This window comes from Cebus imitator, unplaced genomic scaffold (assembly GCF_001604975.1).
Source record: "Cebus imitator isolate Cc_AM_T3 unplaced genomic scaffold, Cebus_imitator-1.0 Scaffold24, whole genome shotgun sequence".
NCBI classification, from domain to species: Eukaryota; Metazoa; Chordata; class Mammalia; order Primates; family Cebidae; genus Cebus; species Cebus imitator.
The window spans coordinates 4,284,746-4,308,422 of record NW_016107339.1 but is presented as its reverse complement, the minus strand read 5'-3'; the positions used below and the strand labels follow the sequence as shown (position 1 = coordinate 4,308,422).

Sequence of the window (23,677 nt, the reverse complement as noted above, 5' to 3'; positions counted from 1 at the left end):
TATATTTTGCCATATATATAAATTATACTTCAATTTTGTTTTTAAAGCAAGAATAATTTTTTTCTTTGCTGAAGGCATTAGAAGCAATACTCACACATTGTTACACATTGACCTAGAGCACTACAAAAAAACTCCTGACATCAAAATTCTGCATCCTGTCTTTCCCCATGACCAGATATAAACTATTTTGGCGTTTCTTGCCAAACCTCTCCATTGAGTCTTTCTAGTGTCAAAGGCAGGAATTCAGATCCTCTTTCTGGGATCACTGTGACTCCAGAAGGCACCTGTCTTCCTTCCTCACAAAATGCCAACTGATTCCACTGGCTGATTTAAGCAACAGCAAGGATGCCCTGCCCCACCAGGAAGTATTTCACATCCTGAAACTCAAGACTGCCATCTTTCACTCACTATCCACCATTATACCTGGTGGTAATTTGATGGACAAAACACACATAGATTAAGAGGTCGGACTGAGATTTGATTCCCAGGTGTATCTAGCCATCGACTGAGACGTAAGTGTGTTTGAAAACAGCCAGCATTTGACTACAGAGCTAAGCTGTCTGGAATTTTATGCCTCCTATTTTTTTTTCTTCCACCTACTTTGGTAGAAAAACGCCTCCTATTAAATTGAAATGTGCAAGCTAAGCAAATCCTGTTGTTGTTGTTGTTGTTAACTATTTGGTCTGCACCTGTGTTCTTCTTTAATAGAATCACAATTGCAAGATTTTGGTTTGCACCTGCTATCCTCTCATTAATAGGGATGCAGATGCAAGATCTGCCAAAGTGTTCGCTTTTTTGCTGGCTCTAGGCTTCAATTTCCTGATGAAAAACAGAAATAAATGCAGAATGAGCTGCAGCTTATACTTCAGGTTGGCCTTCCTGGTTGTTCTCTGATTTATGTAAAAGGAAACTTACCTGTTTGGATGCCTAGCTGGCTGGTTCTGGAAGAAGCTGAGAGAAAATCCTGATCCCAGATGGGAGAGTTTTGACTATAAACTTCTTCTTCTAACATGGACAGAAATCTAGACACAAAAGTAGTAGCAATAAGATTTTTTAAAAACTGCTGTAAGAACAATAGCCTTAATCATCTGTGGCAATCACCTTAACATCAGTGTCTCAAACCTTCAATCAGAAATATAATGAAAAAGTATGACTCGAATTATGATTTAGTTGGGCAGCCCTAGTATACTCAAATACAGAAATGCATTTATACAGACTTTTACTCTTTTGATCCTGCATAGCTTAACACAACATAGGATATGGACACATTAATTACATCAATGGAAATGCATTAATCTTCCTCAGTGAATCTCAGAGCACACAATTTCAGCCCTCCATATAGCTGCACTGTCACTGTCATTACCATCACAAAAGTTACTAATATTTATTGAGTGCTTGCTTTGTGCATGCACTGCTCTAAGAACTTCTTACTGTGAATCCTCACATCAACCCTATGAGTTACATATTCTATTTTTATTTGTCATGCACATATCTAGCTCTTACTAGAGCAGTGTTGTAAGTGGTTGATGTACATTAACTCACTTGATCTTCATAACAACCCTATGGATAGAATTCACACCCATTTTACAGATGAAGAAACTAGGGTACAGAGAAGTTAAATAATTGGATCAAATTCCCACAACTAGTAAATGGCAGGATCCGGATTAGAACCAGTGATTAACTGCTATGCTAACTTTAAAGCAATGGATCTCAAGTTTTGGCAACCCATAGAAATCATCTAGAAACCTCATCAGAAATACAGATGTTTATCAGAATAGGGCAGGTGATTTTAAAAGAATAAAAAATTAAAAGAGAAAAAAGAAATACAGATACCTAAGTCCCTCTGAGATTTACTGAGTATTTTTTGCCAATAAATGTGGGAAGAAACAGAAATACCTAAAACCACTAAAAATAATTCAGAGTGGTGACACTATCAGTGGTCTTCTTCATTTTTTTCCCTGAACCAAATTTTCTTCACTTTTAGAATGAAATATAGATATAAAACATTAAAAAAAAAAAAAAACTTCGTAAATAGGTCGATAGGGAAAGAGGCACATTTTAAAGACAAGCAGAAAAAGGGGCAGCACATATGAAGAAAAGGAAGGTAAGAATGTAAGCCCTGAAAATCCATCTGAGAATTGCAGAGACCTCCCTGGTGCTGGGAACCTGGTCCCAGCTCTCACTCTGAAACAGCGCCCAAGACTCAAATAATAACTCAGGCTTTAATATGTGTGGTTCTGCTGCCAAAACTGTACATATAAATCCCCAACAGCCTTAAATGTTGTCATATTCAGTGAAAAGGGATTTAAAAGGAGAAGTGGGTGGTAGTTTTACCCCACCATTAGTAATAGACAAGAAAAGAAGGCAGCATTGATATTTTACCTCCTAGCATAAGCATGCCAGAACTATGGGCTGAGGGAACAAAACACACTATAATTAGCAAATATCTGCAAGAAGCAAAATGAACTTGTTATGGGAAAAAAAAAAAAACGCTATTATGCAGAGTAACTAAAATTTCTCTTTAAACACCGTAACAGGTGTATATGTTGGGAACGGAGGAGTCTTCTTTGTCCCTTGACTCAGAGACAGAATGACAACTATCATCTGAAAACATAAAATACTGCTTATATGGCAAATATAACTGATAAATAAGTTTTAAAAAATTGCTTCAGTCTCCAAGGAAAGGAGCTTACAACAGTTAAAAGATAGACACTGAAATACATGAGTGTGCACTAATTTCATAACCCATTTTAGGGGCAACATCCAAACTGCAGTTTAAGTGCTTCAGAACCTTCCTCCACCGAGGACAACAAAATGTTCATGTCATGACTTAGTTTCATGTACTGGTTCCCTAAAGAAAAATTTGACAATCAGGTTGCTGAAATACATGTGCAAATATTGAGTGTTCAGCTAAAGCCCATCAGAATTACCCAGGATATCTACCTAAGGTTTAGGATTTGGGTTAAATTGCCACGGAATCTTCAGTCAATTTCTATCAGAAAACCATTTTGTTGTTGTTTTGAACCCAACTTACTGTTATGAATTAAAACAATTGGTCTCAGTAAAGATAGAGTTTTAATTCATAATAGTAAGTTATGAATTAAATTAACAATAAGTTATGAATAATACTATCAATAATACTATCTCAATAACAAAAAATCAAGTTTCTCAAACAAAACAGTGTTTCATCAATCTTTGATCAAAGAATACCTCCTCTCAAATTCTATTCTCTACATCAGCAGTTCAGAATGGCATGGGGAAGGAAGGCTATATCACACCTAGACAGCCTTTTCAAATTATGCCGTTTACCTTCCCATCCAAGTGCTGATCTAGGCAGAATGACAACCACAAAATGAACTGTCTCATTCATTTCTCGCTGCTATTGCTCCATGAGAAGTCATCAGATGCACCGTTGGCCTATCTCACCAGCATCCAATCTCTTAGCTTGAATTTTTGGTTCCTAGCATTAAAAATGCATTTCCAAGGCCAATAGTGCAGCACTGCAACTCTCTATTGCTCTGAGGCATTTCTACTCTTTGAAAATATTTAAATGATTATTTATGCCTTGGAGCTGTGGCAGATGCAAGCAGCACGGGGCACCAAAGTATGCATATTCTATGAGAAACTGAGTATAGAGGTTCAAAGGTCATGCTGAAGGAGGTCTGTATTCCTCTCCATCCCTGCTTTTGCAGTGTAGTTTCCAAAGAGATCTACTATAGCTGACACAGGGATGGTTCACCAGTGCTTAGAAAAAGAGAAATTGAGTGGAGAAAAAAAAGCCACTTGAGTTATTTTGCACCATTTCTGAGTGGCTAGAAAATGTTGCTACACATTCTCCCTCATCCTCCTAGAGCTTCCTGGCAGCTGAATATACAAAAGAAAGCACTGCCCATTCTATGAAAGTCAGAGACAATGACTCAGGTAGGATAAGGAGGGGATAAGGGCGCAATGACGGCAGTCAACCCAACATCAGGCTAACAAATGGGCTGGAAAACACCCAAGAAGATTCACAAAGGGAACTGAGGGTCCTTTCTCCCTCTTCCTTGGAATGCTTTTTTCTGTCATTCCTGATCTTGTTATACTTATGCAAGCTTTGGCATTGTATTTAGCAACCTCAAGCTCTGAGATCAAACAAAGACCAGCAAAAACTCTCCCTTACTTTGGGAAATGGGTGAGGATTAGAGTTCGTTTTTCAAGAGGCAGTTTATCTTTTTCTTGTCTTGCTTGTTCCAGGAGTTGTCGCCTCATAACGGTGAAGACCGAGCGAAGCAACGTTCTCCCAAACACCTGTGTGGTTTCGTACCGAGGTAGACTGTCGCAGAACTGTGGAACGTTGCAGTAACACAGCCACCTGCAAGAGAAAAGTCAAGCACCATCAACATCCTGTAAACCCCCAGGTCACCAACAATACCCAATTAGGTTCATCTCATGCTATTAACCACAGCAGAAAAAAAATTGGCCTGCAATAACAAGCAACAATAGCCCTAATGCAAGGGGCTTGCCCTTACACCACCACTTGTGTCTAATTCTGTTGACATCAACCTATTCTGCAGCATCTGCAGTGAGTCCTGGAGTCGAAGAGCAGCTGGAATCAAATTCCTGCTGTGCCACTTAACTAGCTGCATAACTTTCAAAATTCAATTACGTTATTTAGCCTCTCTTTCCTTACCTGTAAAATGGGGACAACAATAATACCTCCTTCATCGGGCTCTTGTGAGCATTAAATGAAATATTATATATAAAGTGAATAGTATAACTGGAGTTTCTGGCACATTAATGGTAGTTTAAATAAAAGAAAAAATAAAGGAAAAGCTGAGGAAGCCCCTTTTGTGAAAGAATCAGAATTCACCACCTAGTCCTTTGAGTAAAATGTAAGATTCATTTAAAATGCCTACACAGCACTCATCATAGCTTTGGTGGGAAGATAGCAATCTTCGGAACCGTTTAAAACTCAGTCAAAATGCAGGAAGTAGTAAGTTCCCACCATCTGTCGCCTAGGTGCATTTTTCAATGACTCAAACTCAAAGTCAAAAATGCACCTCAGAATCATTGCACAAGGCTGGAGGAGGACCCAGACCAGAGGGAAGCCAGGAGTTTTCTTGAGATCTGACCACAGTTTTAGAGTACACTGACAATAAAGGTCATCTAATTTAGAAAGTGCATTCAGCCAACATACATTGGACAGTGAAAGTCTATTCAAAGACAAGCCTCTTTTGTTTTCTTTCTTTTTTTTGAGATAGAGTCTCACCGTGTCGCCCAAGCTGGAGTGCAGTGCTATGATCTCAGCTCACTGCAACCTCCACCTCCTGGGCTCAAGTGACCCTCCCACTTCAGCCTGCCGAACAGCTGGGACTACAGGCATGCACCACCACACCTGGCTAATATTTTTGAATTTTTCGTAAAGACAGGGTTTTACCATGTTGCCCAGGCTTGTCTCGAACTCCTTGACTAAAAAGATCCACCCACCTCGGCTTCCCAAAGTGCTGAGATTACAGGCATGAGCCACCAAACTCAGCCATATCTTTTTTTTTTTTTTTAATCTCCCAGAAGTGAAAGATGAATTTCCCAGGACCCAGTAACAAAAATATAACAGTAGTAGCCATGAAAGGTGGCACCAAACCAGGAAAAGGTCAAAAAGCGCTATTTCACAGATTCGTATTCCTTGAGAGCAGACCCAAATCATCCTTTTCTAGAAAAAGACTGCCTTCCAAACATCAGACGTCTCCCCCATGCGCTTTCCTGTTCTCCTTTAAAATGGGAGACACCTCTTTAATGTGCCCAAGCTGCTACAAAAAGCTCCCCATGAACGTTGAGCCCCTTAATGAAGAGAGGAACAATATTAATTTATTCATCCTCCTGACTTTTAAATCTTATTCTGTATTATAAAATATTTCTCCTGTATACCTGCTTGTGGTGGCTGTGGCAGCAGTTCACCTTTGGAGAAAAAGCAAACTTTCATTAGTGTTAGTTCATCTCCCTGGATTCAAAATTAACCTAAAATTTCTGCTACCATTTCTATTTTTTCTCAACTTTTTTCCTTTAATAACTTACACCCAAATGTCATTTATGTTTACAATACTGAAATAGGTATCTTAAGTGTTAATGTCATCTCTTGTCTCAAACTGTGATCTTGATAACAGAAAAAAATTAGAAAGTGCATTTATTTTGTAATTCATAAGGAGCTTCACATAGAAATTCATTGCTTTCAAAGCCAATTCTTTGCCAGATGTTAGTCTGTGGCAACTTAATTAAGTTAAAAGAGTATTTGGGGCTAGCTGGGCATGACATGGTGGCTCATGCCAGTCTCCCAGCACTTTGGGAGGCTCAAGCAGGAAGACTGCTTGAGCCCAGGAGCTCAAGACCAGCCTGGGCAACATAGTAAGACCCCAATCTCTACAAAAAGTTTAAAAATTAGCCAGATGTACTGGTACATGTCTATAGTCCCAGCTACTTGGGAGGCTGAGGAGGTAGGATCGCTTGAACCTAGGAGTTCTAGGCTGCAGTGAGCTATGATCATGCCACCGCAATGCAGCCTGGGTGACAGACTGACAGAATGAGACACTGACACGCCATCTATCTATCATCTATCTATCTATGGCTGAGGGGAAGTCAGATCCCAAATAACTAGTAATGAAACTATAAATGTGGAGTTAAACAGTCACAAATCTTCATATCAGAAGTTCAAATCGTGAGACTTAGGCAATCACAGGACTATCTGTAAGACTTAGTCATGTCTTTCATGTCTTGGCTAACAATGGGAAAACATTCTGAGAAATGAGTCAGGTGATTTTATCATCGTGCAAACACTGAAGAGTGTACTCACACAAACCTAGAGGGTAGAACCTACTATATACTTGGCCCCTAGGCCCTATGGCAGAGGTCCCCAACTTTTTTGGCACCAGGGATTGGTTTCATGAGACAATGTTTCCATGGCTGCGGAGGAGGAGGGATGATTTCCAGATGAAACAAACTGTTCGACCTCAGATCATCAGGCATTAGACTCTCAGAAGGAATACATAACCTAGATCCCTTACAAGCAGAGTTCACAATGGGGTTCACGCTCCTATGAGAACCTAATGCCACCACTGATCTGACAGGAGGTGGAGCTTAGGCTGCAATGCTCACTCGCCCACTACTTACTTCCTGCTGTGCGGCCCGGTTCCTAATGAACCACGGGCCCATGGCGGTCCATGGCCCAGCGGTTGGGGACCCCTGTTCTATGCTGCAAACCTGTAGAGCATTTTACTATACTGAATACTACAAGCAACTGTAACATAATGGTGGGTAATTGTGTATCTAAATATATCTAAACACACAAAGGTCCGGCAAAATTTTGGTATAATCTTACAGGACTACTGTCATTATATGTGGTCCACTGCTAACTAAAACGTTGTTATGCAGAACATGACTAAATTTTACAAATAACAAAATATGTCCAATTTTCTGCAATGAAAGATTTAAAGATTTATTGTCCAATGAAGCTTTCAGTGATGATGAGAACGGTTCTGTGTCTGTGCTATCCAATACAGTAGTCACCAGCCACTGGTAACTACTGAGCACTTGAAATGTGGCTAGCACAACCGAGAAGTTTAATTTTTTATTTTATTTAATCAATTTCAATTTTAATTTTAAATGGAGGCAGTGTAAAATGTTTTTCCATTAAACACAACTTGATTGTTCTAGTAGGACTCCATTTAGCTTTAATTGTTTAAAATTTAGCTACTGAAAAGATGTGTGAAAATACACACTGGATTTGGCCAGGTGCAGTGGCTCACACCTTAATCCCAGGACTTTGGGAGGTTGAAGCAGGTGGATCACCTGAGGTCAAGAGTTCAAGACCACCCTGGGGAACATAATGAAACCCCATTTCTTGTAAAAATATAAACATAAACCAGGTGTGGCAGCAGGTGCCTGTAGTCCCAACTACTCAGGAGGCTGAGGCAGGAGAACTGTTTGAACCTGAAAGGCAGAGGTTGCAGTGAGCTGAGATCATACCACTACACTCCAGCCTGGGCAACAGAGCAAGACTCCATCTCAAAAACAAAGGAAAACGCAAAATAAACGCTGGATTTGGAGGACTTCAGTACCACCAAAAAAGTAAACATATATTCTTAATAATTTTTTACATTGGTTACATGGTGAAACGATGTTTTTGCAATTGTTTGTGTGTTTGTTTTTGAGACAGAGTGTTGCTCTGTGGTCCAGGCTGGAGTGCGATGGCATGATCTTGACTCACTGAAACATCTGCCTCCCAATTCAAGTGATTCTCCTGTCTCAGCCTTCCAAGTAGCTGAGATTACAGGCACGTGCCACCACACCTGGCTAATTTTTGTATTTAATGTAAAAATATAAAAATAATATATTATTGGCCAGGTGTGGTGACTCACACCTGTAATCCCAGCACTTTTGGGAGGCCAAGGCAAGCAGAGCACTTGAGCTCAGAAGTCATGACCAGACTGGCCAACATGGTAAAACCTCGTCTCTACGAAAAACACAAAAATTAGCCAGGTGTGGTGGCACATGCCTGTAATCCCAGCTACTTGGGGAGTGGAGGCAGGAGAATTGCTTGAACCCAGGAGGCGGAGGTTACAGTGAGCCAAGATTGCACCACTGCTCCATCCTGGGCGACACAGCAAGACTCCATCTCAAAATATATATCTTTAATTATACATAAATATACAGTATGTATAATTAAAAACAATTTCCCATATCTATTCATTTTATATGTAGCTACTAGAAAATTATAAATTACACATTGGCTTGCATTTTGGCTTATATTATGAATCTATTGGACAGTGCTGATTTAGAGTTTAAAGAGCATTTCCGGCCAGGCGCGGTGGCTCAAGCCTGTAATCCCAGCACTTTGGGAGGCCGAGGCGGGTGGGTCACAAGGTCAAGAGATCGAGACCATCCTGGTCAACACGGTGAAACTCCGTCTCTACTAAAAATACAAAAAATTAGCTGGGCATGGTGGTGTGTGCCTGTAATCCCAGCTACTTGGGAGGCTGAGGCAGGAGAATTGCTTGAACCCAGGAGGCGGAGGTTGTGGTGAGCCGAGATCGCGCCATTGCACTCCAGCCTGGGCAACAAGAACAAAACTCCATCCCAAAAAAAAAAAAAAAAAAAAAAAAAAAAAAGAGCATTTCCATCTGAGGAGAGATCTACAGACTTCTAAGGCTCTAAGACTGACATTTCTTCTGCTATAAAGATGATAGGTTGTAAGTATTATCACAAAATCATAAAAAGTTATCCAAAATTGTTTAACAGGTTATTCAATCTTCCCAGGGTAGAAGAAGACAGCATAGATTGTTATTAGCTAGTAAAAATTATCAAGTAATAGGTTCTAATTCGTTTCCTCCGAGTCATTTTATAGACCTCGATTTATACTTTTCAGTTTTTTCTTAACTTCCAAGATTAATCTTATTTTGTAATCTGTAAAGTGCACAGTAGATAAGAAGGAGGCTGAGTCTGTGTGTGTGTGTGTGTGTGTGTGTGTGTGTGTGTGTGAGAGAGAGAGAGAAACAGAGTGAGTGTGTGTGTGTCTGTGCATATGTGTGTGTGTATTTCTGGTGTTGTTTTAACAAATTGATATTATTACTGCACATAATGAGACAAAAAGAAGGAAATGAACATGCATGGGCATATGCATTCTTCCAAGAGGTAACTGTAGGAAAACATTTTACCTACATGACAGATTTCAGGTCTACCGAAAAGAAGAAAATGATAGTTCATTCATTTCGTATGTCTAATAAAGATGGTAACTGCATGCTATTTTCTGACTCCCAGATTTTTCACATCATCATGATGATTTGTAACCTCTGTGAATAGAATTAAACAATGTGAACACCGAAGACTGTACCATTCTACTGACTTGCTGAACTGAAAATCCTCTGGTTTTCAGCAATCAACTGACCTGCCCTAGTTCACAGGGACTGAGGGCCAGTTACTATTAAAGTCCAGACTAGACGTCAGATCTCCTGTCTCCCTGTGTTCTTTCCGTGCTTCCTGATAAATTCTGTTCTCAACTTACATATCTAGTAATGAATGCTCAGTGCACACAATAGGCTAAATGTCACAGAATAATGGCTATATAAAACTGTTTCCCCAAAAACAAGTGAGTTCTAGCTAACTTGCTATGTATTTTCTTTTTTTTCTTTTTTTTTTTTAAACAGGGTCTTGCTCTATCACCCAGGCTGGAGTGCAGTGGTAGGATCATGGATGACTCCATGCAGCCTTGACCTCCCGGGCTCAAGCAATCCTCCCACCTCAGTCTCCAGAGTAGCTGGGACCACAGGCACGTGTCACCACACCCAGCTAGTTTTTTATTTTTTTGTAAAGATGAGGTCTCACTCTGTTGCCCAGGCTGAGCTTGAACTCTTGGGCTCAAGTGATCCTCCCACCTCAGCCTCCCAAAGTTGCTGGGATTACAGGCATGAGCTACTGCACCCAGCCGCTCTGTATTCTTATGAAACATCTCCTAAATGTGGGAGTAGGCTTTAACTTTCAGAAGTTCTACACAACTCAAAATCTAAGACTAATTTACTTGCCACTTTCCTTCAGCAGACTGTTGGTCAGCTGTATTTTAAGAAGTCATAACCTCTGACACTCTTTTCAGGTTATTTCTTCATGGAATTATATTAGTGTACGATCATGAAATTCGGAAACTTCAAAATATTTGCCCACATTTTCTTCTAAAACCACAGTGCTTTCTGGGAGTACATATAATGTACAGTTAACATACACTTATATAAGAATATACAGGCCAGACGTGGTGGCTCACACCTGTTATCCCAGCACTTTGGAAGGATGAGGCGGGCAGATCACCTGAGGTTAGGAGTCCGAGACCAGCCTGGCCCACATGGCAAAACCCCACCTCTACTAAAAATGCAAAAATTAGCTAGGCATGGTAGAACAAACCTGTAATTCCAGCTACTCGGGAGGCCAAGGCAGGAGAATCACTTGAACCCAGGAGGTGGAGGTTGCAGTGAACCAAGATTGCACCAGTGCACTCCAGGCCTGGGCAACAGAGCAATACTCCATCCCCAAAAAGAATATATATATATAAAATATTTTATCTATATAAAATATATAAATATATATATATATTTTTTTCCCTTTATTCAGAACAGAGAAGTTATTTAAGCAGTATTACTGTTCAGTCTACTTTTAATTTTATATGGAATAAATCTTTACAAGTTAGCTCTGTAATGAACACAATCATTTTCTAAGTCCATTCTTTCCACAAAGAATCCTCTTAAACTTCTTAACTTCACTTTCAGGCTGATGTACTGCAAACATTTTCAGCACACCTATGTTCTAATTTTTACAGTAACTGCTGTAAGTTATAAGCTGAACCAGCATTATAGGTCCTGAGGTTCTCTTACAGCAACATCAAGATAAAGCCTGCTGGTGCCTGCAGCCTGTAATATTACCCATTTTTTTTTAGAAGATCAGTATCAGTGAGACATCATGCTGTGGTGGTATGTGGTTTTTTTTAATCCCCCATGTGATCATGGCAGTGAGGTTTTACTCTGAAACAATTATTGCTTCTCCTAATTTTCACAGGTTGTTCCTCTCTACTTCCCTTTCCTCATCAACATGATGTGATGGTGGAGAAGCGGGGGAGGTGGGTGTCATCTACCTTCATTTCCTTATTTATTATTAATAGGGACTCTTGGTCTACATTTCATCTAGAAATCAGCAGGTTTCATAACTCATCAGGGCATATTCATTTCAGTTTCTCTCAGCAAGTTTCTCTTTTCCATTGTCTGACTCCACTCTTTGCCTTCAGCTGTTGGCTCAGGATGCTGGGCTATAAAGGACTCTTTGCTGTTTTTCTAGTCCCTGCTATCTTAATTTCTAAAGTGATATTCAAATAATTACACACTCAATTATACAAAGGCTTTAGCTTAATAGCCCCACACCGGTGAGTTTTAGAGAACAATGTGCATGGGAGGAAAACGATGATGAGCATCTTCCCAGCACCTGTTCTGTGTAGTCAGAAACTACACACAAACCATCCATGGAATACTTACAAAAACTCATTACACTTGGACCTAAAAAGAGGTCTCTTTAGACTGGTCTAAAGCTCACATAATGAGGGAGAGATGGACACACACCATTCAAACCCAGCGCTCAACCAAACCAATTTTTATTTTTACTACTTCTTAAGTATTCACAAGTGCCACCAATTTCTTTATAATTCCCAAAGGCTTCCTTGCATTTTTCTTCTGTTTTCTAAAATATCATAGCTGGGCACAGTGACTCACACATGTAATCCCAGCACTTTGGGAGGCCAAGGTGGGAGGATCATTTGAGGTCAGGAGTTTGAGACCAGCCTAGGCAATGTAGTGAGACCCCGTCTCTACAAAAGAATTAACAAATTGCCAGGCATGGTGGCATATGCCTGTAGTCCCAGCTACTCAGGAGGCTGAGATAGATGAATTGCTTGGGTCTAGGAGGTTGAGGCTACAGTGAGCTATGATCATGCCACTGCACTCCAGCCTGGAATACAGAATGAGACCCCATCTCCAAAAAAAATAAAAATAAAAATAAAAATAAAACAAAATATAGTAATGTCTCCCAAGCTGCTTCACAATTAGTTCTCCTTTTTCTTAATGAAATAGTTATTCTCTCTGTTAAAAGTGGCAAATGTATTCAGGGCCTTGGCTCTGACAAATATTCAGCTTTGTCAATTGTTTACAGATGGGGTTAAAATATATATATTTTCAAGCGACTTATCGTCTCAACTCTTACTGTAAACAAGAGTTTCAATAATATAGCAGAGTTTCAATAATATAGAGAACTACTGTTAATGTAAAATCCTAAAATGACAGATACAGAAATAAAGATACAATCTAAAATCTTATTTTGAAGAAATCTGCAATTCCTATAAATATCAATTACTAAGTGGAATATATAACTGAAATTGCATATATTGTCAATGTAGGGAGAAAGAGAGGAAAAGGGTGTGTTACACATGAAATTAGGTCAATGACAGAGAGAAAAGCTTATTTTAAATTATACCATTCTTCCGTGTTATCTGCTGTTACAGAAAATAACCTGGGCACAAGTGGTCTTGACAGGCTGTCAAAAGACACTACTGCCTACTTTACATCAGGAAAAAAATATGCACTAAAGCTTTCAAACATCTCCTGATGCAAGCTTGATGTGCCTCTGAAATATAAACAGAGAAAAGTTAAAAAAAAAAAGTTGAAAAGAATGGATGACCCAAGTCACACTCCTACAGATGAGAATAAATGTAGGTCATATATTTTGTATGGTACAAGTTTAAGATTTGTAAAACCAATTCTATTATTCTGCAGGTAATAAGCAGTAAAAATAAATTTCCACTTTAGAAGAAAATATGTTAAATCCAAGACTATTTGCAGAGAGTTTGAATATCCAGCAATAAAGAGATAGTTAGGTATATTGTGGTAAGTCAACTCAATGGACTATAATGGAACCTGTGAAATGTTTGATAAGATGCAAAGTGAAGAGACACAAAGACTACAAAATTCTATATTTTCTTTCATTATAGCTAATGTAAAATGTTATTTAAAGGGACAAAAACTGGAAGATAATATGTATAATGATATCAGTTCTATCACAGTTCTGGAAATAGAACTATTAAAAAAAAATTTTTTTTTTTTTTTTTGAGACAGTATCTCACGCTGTTGCCCAGGCTGGAGTGCAGTGGCGTGATCTCGGCTCACTGAAACCTCTGCCTCCTGGGTTCAAATGATTCTCCTGCCTCCGCCTCCTGAGTAGCTGGGATTACAGGTATGTGACACCATGCCGGCTAAATTAGTAGAGATAGGGTTTCACCATATTGGCCAGGCTGGTCTTGAACTCCTGACCTCAAGTGATCCACCCACCTTGGCCTCCCAAAGTGCTAGGATTACAGGCATAAGCCACCGTGCCCAGCCTAAAATAATTCTTTAACTCCATTGCATTTTTTGAGTAAGGGCTCTAATTAATTTTAGAGTTATAGTATAGCTATCTAGTCAGCAATATTCAATAGATAAGTAACACAAGCCACATATGGATTTTAAGTTTTCTAGTAGCCACACTGGAACATTGGAATGGTCAAAACAAGTGAAACTAACTTTATGTTTTATTTAATCCAATATATCCAATGTACTATCATTGCTACATGTCATCAATATTTTAAAACTATTAATGAGCAATTTTAAACTCTTTTTTGGTCCAATCTTAGAAATCTCAATTCAAACTAGCCACATTTTCAAGTGCTCACATGGCTAGTGGCTATCATATTGGGTATAGATGATTTACATCCCTCACCCCTCAACATATTGTGATAGTAATGAAAAGTGGGAATTTGCAAGTTAAATGACAAAGACATTCTCTCAAGTCATAATGATAACTGGGCAGCCCTGTACTTACAGAGTCAAACAGCAATTTTACGTCTGTAACATGCTTTACGGGGCCAAAGGGAAAGAACTTGCCATCTGATTACCTTGTGTAGTTCTCTTTGTATCCAGAAATATCATCATTGGGAGATCGCAGTCTTCGTTGAGATGGTGCCTCCAGATGCCAATAGTTGATGCGGTTTAGGAACATTTTTGCCAGCTCAACTATCGTTTGCCTTTCTTTTGCTGGCAGGTGACTAAATTTGTACTGTACAAAGTTATTCACACCCTTAAAAAGAGGGAAAGCAGATTCTTCATGCAGCTATGCAATCACACTAATTCTGAACACCCACACAGTCAGCACGATTGGCGGTTATTAGCAAAAGAACAGACATTCCTCTATTCATAAAAAATCTCTTCCTTTTCCCTAAAAGAAAATAGCAATCCCCAGAGGGAATCTTGCCTCAGATCAGAGTGGATGAAAAGTGATAAGACAGAGAGGCTGTGAGTTGTGATTCCATGCCTGCTGATAACCTGAAGCATTAAGGAGAAAATCAAAACCATGGACTGAAACGGTCAAAACCCCTGAAACAAGAAAATATGATTGTTGTGCAGAATAATTCTTGCTTCACTATCAGCAGAGTAGCCCACATATAATACAGTTCTTAGAGAAGTATTACGTTTTTACATTATAAAAATGCTAATCAAAAGGCTGCTATCATGACTGCCACTGAACTAAACTAAAATTTAAACTCTTTACTGTCATTTGTTTGGCGTCAATAAGCTTACCAATATATATATATATCATTCAAAATTATGTGCTTTTAAAAAAAACTGTTGATTAATTTAATCTTTCCACAGAATATTTCCATATTATCTAATTTCAAATAAAATAGCAACAAATTCTTATTTTAGAGAGTTTGGAGGCAAAATAAAATTGACTGAAAACTGACTGACAAAAACGCATTTATTTTTAAGGACTCGGGTATCGTGACTTCAGTAGTCACTCTCATCAAAAGAATCGGTCCAGAGTTTTTTGTTTAGCCAAACAATGAAAGGCCAAAAAAGTGATACTAATGAGCGATGCTGACAATACCTAACAAAAAAAAACTCTTTACATTTTAACAGATTCCCTGAGTAAAACGGCTTCTTTCCAGGAATCATAATGTAGCAGGAAGTCAATTTCTGAATACAAAATCTCTTTGCTTTTTTGCTTTTTTTGCTTGACTTATAATGTTTTTCACATTGCTACTAAATTCCCTCACCTCAATAGGCTTTCTCAGACAGTGCCAAGCAAAAGGACAAAGACTTCATTTTAAAGCATCAACAACAAGAAAAAGCACATTTCATGTGTTCTTACAAATGACATGTTCTACCTAATTCTTTTCTTCCCCGAACACACAGTGAATCCTGAGTATATAACAACCCTAAAAGGCAAAAGCTAGATCAAATTAGGTATACACCTCTGATCCAAAGCATCCGGGACAATTTCTACAGACTGGTGAACAACTCTAAGCTGGGTATGGGGGAGGTGAGCAGTAGATAGAGATGTAAAAGGAGGATTAAAAGATTTCTTCAGCCTTAAGCCAATAAAAAGAGGACTTTTAAAATCTTTTTACCTGTTCAATGCTAGGTTTTTCAAATGGGGGTTTCTTTTCCAAAGAGCCTTCAACCACAGGTTTTCCTCTTTGCAAAATAGACTTTCTCAAGAGCTGCAAAGAAATCATTAAAAAAAAAAAACTTAAGTGGTATGTCTCTCTCTCTCTCTCTCTTCCCCCTCACTCTTCACACATCCTTTAAAGGAAGTTATCATATTCTATTTATCTTAAACATGTATGAACAAATCCTTAAGTCAATAAAGTGGGTAACTATCAGGTAACCCAAATTGGCCTTCATGTCCACGGCCAGAGTTACGAGGAACTGGACACCTTACATGTTCTGGGCAGCCTAGACCACCCATGCTGGTCCACCAGACACCACTGTCCCATTCACCTCCCTCTTCTCCCTGCTGTTTCTGGCTCTTCATTGACCCAGAGGCCTGGTATGCAACCCTACACACTTGGCACATGCCCATCCAGGCCACCGTAGGTGTGCTGAAGCTCTAGAAGATCTTATTTAAAGACCCGAAAGGCTGAGATCTATTTCTACACAAAGGAGGCCAGGGGACAGGAGCTGTTGACAGCAGCTGCATGGCATACGCATCACCTAGAGCCCAGGCTCTTTGGGAAGGAAGTCTGCAGAGCTCTCAATTGGCAACTCTCACTGTTGCAGTCTTTTTTTCATTTCCCTTCCATCCGTAGAATGCAGGCCAACTGTTCTGGCATCTTAATGACCACAAAACAAAAACACTGCTCTTAATTCCTGCCACTGGAATTTAAAGCTCTCAAAGAGCAAACAGAAAAGGGAACACAGAGCCACTTACCAAGAACAACGCTGAAAATAAATTTGATACTGAAATTCTTTATCTTCAATCTTTGCTTGAATCTTCTGTACCTTTTATTATTATTTTTTTTAATCTTCTGTAACTTTTACATGTAGGTCAGTTAGATATGGCCATGCATTTATTTAAGTAACATCTTTCCCTCCTTTCTCTGCTTACTGCCTTTTCAGTAGAAACAAAACATGGAAACCATTCTCTCAGGAGTAAATGGAAATGAATGAACCACCTAGGCTGAAGATGACCATGTCTCACCACTGAACTGTGTCTTACAAGGGCCTCAACTCCTTCCAGATGTGCCATACAAATTATGAGTATGGGGCATTTGTTCATCCTTTCAAGTATTATGCCCATCTTTATAAAAGCAAATTTGCAATAAAGATAAGTCATTATATATGTTTCCAAAAAATATCTAAAAGATTGGTGACAAAATTTAAATACAAATAATTCTGGTTGCTTCCTTTTTCCCCCAGTTAAATTATAAGACCATTTGGAAACTTGGCCCATTGGGGGTTTCAATTTGGAGGTAAACTGATGGATTGTGGAGATGTTGAACATCAGCTTGTAAGATGATGAAGCTGGGATAAGTGAGCATATAAAAAAGTTATTAATAGTGGCAAGCATCTGCATCCTTACTTTCGCCAGTCTTCATAGTTCTTCATATATATTATCTCATTTAATACTCATAACAACCTTTTGAGGTAGGTGCTACAATTAACAAAGCAGATGTATTTGCCCAAAGTCACATTTAGTAAGTGATAGAGTCAAGTTTTAAACCCACGTAGTTAGACTCCAGAGCCACATTTGTAGGCACTAAGATATACTTCAACTTTAGGAAGCAGCTTTCCACTGGGTTTATGTTCAACAACTAAGACTGAATTTTCTTTTTTTAACTGGGACGTTGTCTCACTCTGTCACCCAGGTTGGAGTGCAGTGGTGCAAACTCAGTTCATGGTAAACTCCACCTCCCAGGCTCAAGCAATTCTTCTGCCTCAGCCTCTCAAGTAACTGGGATTTACAGGCATGCACCACCACACCTGGCTAATTTTTGTGTTTTTAGTAGAAACAGGGTTTTACCATTTTCACCAGGCTGGTCTTGAACTCCTGACCTCAAGTAATGGGCCTGCCTCAGCCTCCCAAAGTGCTGGGATTACAGGTGTGAGCCACCATGCTCTGCCTAAGACTGAAATTTTTTAATGCTACTAAAATATATAACACATTTTTACTTTAATTATTGACACATGAGACACAGGAGCTGCCTTGCTGTTTTTTTACTTTTAAAAAAATCATGGGCCAGGTGCAGTGGCTCATGCCTATAATCCCAGCACTTTGGGAGGCCGAGGGGAGCAGATCACTTGAGGACAGAAGCATAAGAAAGACCAGCCTAGCCAACAATGTGAAACCCTATCTCTACTAAAAATACAAATATTAGTCAGGCATGGTGGTGCACACCTGTAGTCCCATCTACTTGGGAGGCTGAGGCAGGAGAATCACTTGAACTCAGGAAGTGGAGGTTGCAGTGAGCTGAGATCGTGCCACCGCATTCCAGCCTGGGTGACAGAGTAAGACTCTTGTCTCAAAAAAACTAAAATTTAATTTAAAAATTTAATCATTATTTTTTTCATTTTGTTTTTAGGAATTGCCTTTCAGAAGCTAAGGAATAGATTATATATAACTCATTTGCCCAAGAATACTATTTTTTGCAGGAGGTCAGGAGAATGCTGAATATTTTGGATTGTGTTTCCACAAGCAAATTTATTTGCACTGTTATTTTAAGATGAAGGAGAAAGAGAGAGAAGATGTACTTTAAAGCAGAGCAATGCTTTCTGGCCTGTTTGGTTGGTTATAAACTCAGAGGAGGCTGACAGGATGGAAACCTTGACACCACCTTCACTTCCAACAGGGTAATGGGGAGCTGCCAGGGAGCACAGTTCCAGGACAAATAATAGCTGGAGTCATGCAGACCTTGTTTTTCTTCAACTAAGATCTTTTTCCAAAGAAGCTCTAAACACTCTGAACCTGCCAGGGTTCAAGCTGAATGACCAAGCCTCACAGCCACATCAACAAGCTGTCACCTGCATGCCTAAAGTGGTCCAGTATCTGTTAACGGCTGTGGGGAATCCAGTTAACCATATTCTCTCCCTTACCTCCCCCCATATTTTTCTTTTTAAAGTTAATATTCCCAAATTTAATATCTACCAAATTTTAAAAATATGTCTCTACCTCCCATTCCTGTCTCCTAACCACCCAAAAAACCCCATTAGTACAATAAAAGACAAAGGTTAATCAAAAGGGGGAAGGCAAAATTATGAATCAAATAAGTTCAGATAAAGCAAAAGAAAAAAGCTTACCTCTGTATTACAGAATGAAAAAAAAGAAAAGAAAAGAGCTAAAGGAATTGGGTACAAAATTTGCACTAAGATTCCTAGCAGCCAAAGCAAAAGGGGGAACTCACTGGAAAATTCAGCTATTTTTGTCATATAAAAATGAAGCACAAATAAATATAAATGAGTTGTAGGAGAGTTATTTCCAAAAACGAAGCACAATGCCTTTTATCAGAAGAGGCAAACGTTTCCTACCCATAAGCTCTGAGTGCTTTTGTTTTGCTTTTAACATCCTTGTAAGGGTTATACAATACAACATAATCTGCAATGCCCTCAAGAGCAGGTTTTTTTTTTTTTTTTTTAAGGTTATTCTTTCTGGCAGCCTCCTTTATAGATCTATTTTTGGCAACCTGAAGTTTTGCTATCCATTTTCACCACCAGTTTCCCTTCCACCTCCGTTAGTCCTGGTTCTAATCAGAAACTTGAGGAGATGTACGTCTTTGGGAAGGGAATAGACGTACATGTGATCCGCGGGAGCTGAGCTAGAGCTACTGAAGAGGCAGCTATGGGGAATGGTAGCAATAATCAGTGACTGGTGTCAATGAGAAATAGATTAACAGTGGCTAAGATACCAAAATAAACTTCGAATAGCTTGATTCTTCCTCTTAAAGCATTAGAGATAGGACTTACAGCCACTCCTCCAACTACGTCTCCTCCCACCCATTCCTCTGCTCACTGGGCCCAACGACGCTGCCCTCCCTTGATATTCTGACATCACTTCAAGCTCTCTTAGTGCATGGCCTAAATACCTGTCCCTCCCTCTGCCTGGGGGTCCCTTTACCCAGCACTTTGCACAGATGGCTCCTCTCTCCCACTCAGGTTTCTGCTCAACTGTCGTCTCCTGAGAGAGGCTATCCTAACTGACCTTCTTCGCTGGCATGTACCCGACTCGCCACCATCCCTGCCATTCTGATTCCACTTATCCTACTTTTTTTCTCTTCAGAACACTTATCTCCACCTGCAAAGATATTATTCACTTGTTGCCTGTCTCTTCTACTGAAATGTATACACCATGAGGAGAAGAACTCTGTTTTGTCCACTCATCTATCCCTCATGCCTACATTAGTGCCACATGCAGAGGAGATAAATATTTATTGGGTGTGGATGGAAAAATCTATTTGTACATGCAAATCAAGATACTCAATTTTGCATACAAGTGTGAAAGCTCTCAAAGAGAATGATGTGTTCAAAGTATGGTGGGTCATTTTAGAAAATCCATCATGAAGAAACATTATGCTTCAGCAAACTCTGAGGGCAAAATGTACCATGAGCTGACAGCCTTCACACCCATGACCTGGCATATGGAGACTGAACACATTTGAATAATGAGAGAAAATGTTTTTAAAATGTTAACATCTCACCTTAAATAGGTAGAAATAAACTTGTTTGGTATCTGCATCTTCTTCCTTGTGGACACAGGTAAAGAGATATTCCACATCCAACACTATTCCCAGGAGTCTGTTCATTTCTTCCTCTGACACATTCTCCAGGTGGGAAACATGAGCAGCTTATGATAAGATCAAAGACACATAAGTAAGAACTCAAGTGGAAACCAAACATTTCCCATTTTAAAATAGAAGATTCTTAGTAATCTTACTATCAATCCTTTTGGCTCACTGGGAATAAGAGAAAATTTCTGAACTCCCATAGGATTGAAGTCTTCTCACAAAATCTACCTATAATTGAGTGACTACCATATTCTTGACCCTTAGGCTCCCCATCCAACATTAAAAATGGGGTGGTGGCCTGTGTATGCAAATAATGTATATTTTAAGATCCAGGACTGGTAGCACCAAGACTGGTCCTAATAGGGTCAAGTTCTTAGATTTCCATATAAGCAAATTATCCATCATGTCAAAAGGGTTCTCTATGGTCCTAGTCATGGATGCAGGATTTCTAAGTTGGTGGTTCAGAGGTGCAGAAAACCAAGCTCCCTAAAGGTGTAGCTCTAAGTCCTGTGAAGAGTTCATTCACCAAAGAATGTAATAAGAGTGTAAAGACTGAATGTGACACACTAAAACCTCACTGTGCTGCAAAGTCCCCAAGGCCTGTTTTAACTTGAGATTCAACATCCTCCATGGTCCAGCTGCAAACCCACTTTTGAACCTTTGTTCTGTTGTCTTACTATAGTTTTGGGACCTATCCATTGACCCTTTCCTCACCTGTCACTTTGTGATCTCTTCTACTCAAATACAGTCCAAAGGTCATTGCATTTAATCCCCAATGAAGTTGGTATTAGTAACTCCATTTTACACTTGAGGAAACAAAGGCTCTGATATGGTTTCGCTCTGTGTCCCCACCCAAATGTCATCTCGAATTGCAATCCCCACATGTTAAAAGAGAGACCTGGTGGGAAGTGATTGGATCATGGAGGCGGTTTCCCCCATGCTGTTCTCATGAGATCTGATGGTTTAAAATTGTTTGGCAGGTCTGTCTCCTCTTCTCAGGTAGCTCGTTATAGCAGTGTGAAAATGGACTAACACAGGCTTAGACAGACTAAATACTGTTTCATCAAATGTCACTCACCCAACAAGGCAGAGAGAGAGTTTGAAACTGAAGAAGGTTTGACCCAAATTCTAAAGCACGCACAAACATTTTTTTTTTTATTACATGACTCACTCTAAGTCCCTTTTCACTTGAAAAACGATCTCCAGATAAACCATCTAATAACCACCCACTAGCCCACGAACTCCTCTGGGCTGAAATCATGTCTTTTACTTCTGTTATCCCCAATATCTATTACTACATTTGTCATATAATAGGAGGCAGCGCTTCAAGAATGACCTCTTAGGTACAGCTCCGAGTGTGCTGGCTTAAAATTGCTTGAACATTAAGTACTTGAAATGATTTTTAAAGAAAGATTAAAATACGTTTTAAAAAAAGTAATAGATTTTTACTCATTTTTTTTAAAGGGAGATAAAACTAAAGGCTATTGAGGAATATCTGCTAGGTGCTGGACACAGGTCAATCTACTCTGGAGACCATGATGCTCTCGCCATTGAGCCACAATGCTCAGTCAGAAGCCTGGGATAGAGGATGCTGCTAATATCCACCTATATATCGCCTCTTCTTACCACAACTCCTGGCTTTCAACTACCAGCAGCTCCATTCTTCTGCTAAATGGATTTTCTTATCACCATAACCTACTCTGCCACCTATACCTCAAGAGCAGCTCTTAGCCAAAGACTAAAGAAGTTAGCATAGAAATAAGCATTTCCTCCCTCTTCAGGTGGAATAACTCTGAGGTACATGTTCTACGCCAGCTCCCACTTTTTCCGCAATAGAATTAAGCACCAGTTGCCCACAGTGAGAGCTGGCTTAGTAATTCACTCGTTACTGGCCACCTTTTCCTCATTGTCTCACTTTTCACTCCACCATTCTCAACCCAAATAAACTACTTGCACTGAAATCCTCGTCGTCTCAGAATCTGTTTCTTGGGGAGCTCAAACCAAGATATATAAACAAATATATTTTCAGAAAGTTAAGAGGATTAAATACCCAGTGGTACGGTATCCTGAAGGAGCAGAAGTAGCTATGTTTATATCAGACAAAATGGACTTTATGTCAAAAACCATAAAAAGAGACCAAAAAGGGCATTACATCATCATAAAGGGATCAATTCATCAAGAGGATGTAAAAATTGTAAATATATATGTACCTAATATTACAGCACCTAATGCTTGTTGTAAATATATATATTGCATATATAATGTAAAGCAAACATTAATAAATCTAAGCTGGGTACAGTGGCTCATGCCTGTAATCCCAGCACTTTCAGAGGCTAAGGTGGGTGGATCATTTGAGGTCAGGAGTTAAAGACCAATGAGGACAACATGATGAAACCTCCTCTCTACTAAAAATTGAAAAAATTAGCTGGATGTGGTGGCACATGCTTATAATCCCAGCTACTTGGAAGGCTGATGGGAGAGGATCACTTGAACCTGGGAGGTAGAGACTGCAGTGAGCCTAGATCATGCTACTGCATTCCAGCCTAGGCAACAGAGCAACACTCGAACTCAACAACAACAACAACAACAAAAAACAGATCTAAAAGGAGAGATACAATGAAATAGAATAATACTAGGGAACTTCAATATTACACTTTTTTTTTTAATATTTACATCACTTTTATTTATTTAGCTTGAATTATTCACCATTTAGAGTGTTTTCATTGTCACATACATGGGAACTAAAAACAACCACAGAAGGAGAACTTTCTTTTTTTCCCCCATTTATTTATTGTATTGCATTTTAGGTTTTGGGGTACATGTGAAGAACATTCAAAATTGTTTCATAGGTACACACGTGGCAGTGTGATTTGCTGCCTTCCTCCCCATCACCCACATCTGGCATCTCTCCCCTTGCTATCTCTCCCCAGCTCCCCACCCCCCACCGTCCCTCCCCTATTTCCCCCCAACTGACCCCAGTGTGTAGTGCTCCCCTCCCTGTGTCCACATGCAGTGTTTGATCTTCTGCTCTTCTGT

The 23,677-nt window shown here is 39.4% G+C and overlaps 1 protein-coding gene across 2 annotated transcripts in view; it reads right to left on the bottom strand.

Annotated features, from left to right (window-relative positions):
* KAT2B (lysine acetyltransferase 2B) overlaps window positions 1-23,677 on the bottom strand; it is a 113,994-nt gene that overhangs the window by 39,534 nt on the left and 50,783 nt on the right. For both annotated transcript variants that reach the window (XM_017522531.2, XM_017522532.2), the window contains exons 3-7: window positions 20,555-20,700; window positions 15,992-16,084; window positions 14,480-14,661; window positions 4,160-4,351; window positions 916-1,022 (exon numbers count right to left, since the gene is read on the bottom strand). In XM_017522531.2, the coding sequence (XP_017378020.1) occupies window positions 916-1,022; window positions 4,160-4,351; window positions 14,480-14,661; window positions 15,992-16,084; window positions 20,555-20,700 (720 nt within the window). The remainder of the gene's footprint in view (window positions 1-915; window positions 1,023-4,159; window positions 4,352-14,479; window positions 14,662-15,991; window positions 16,085-20,554; window positions 20,701-23,677) is intronic.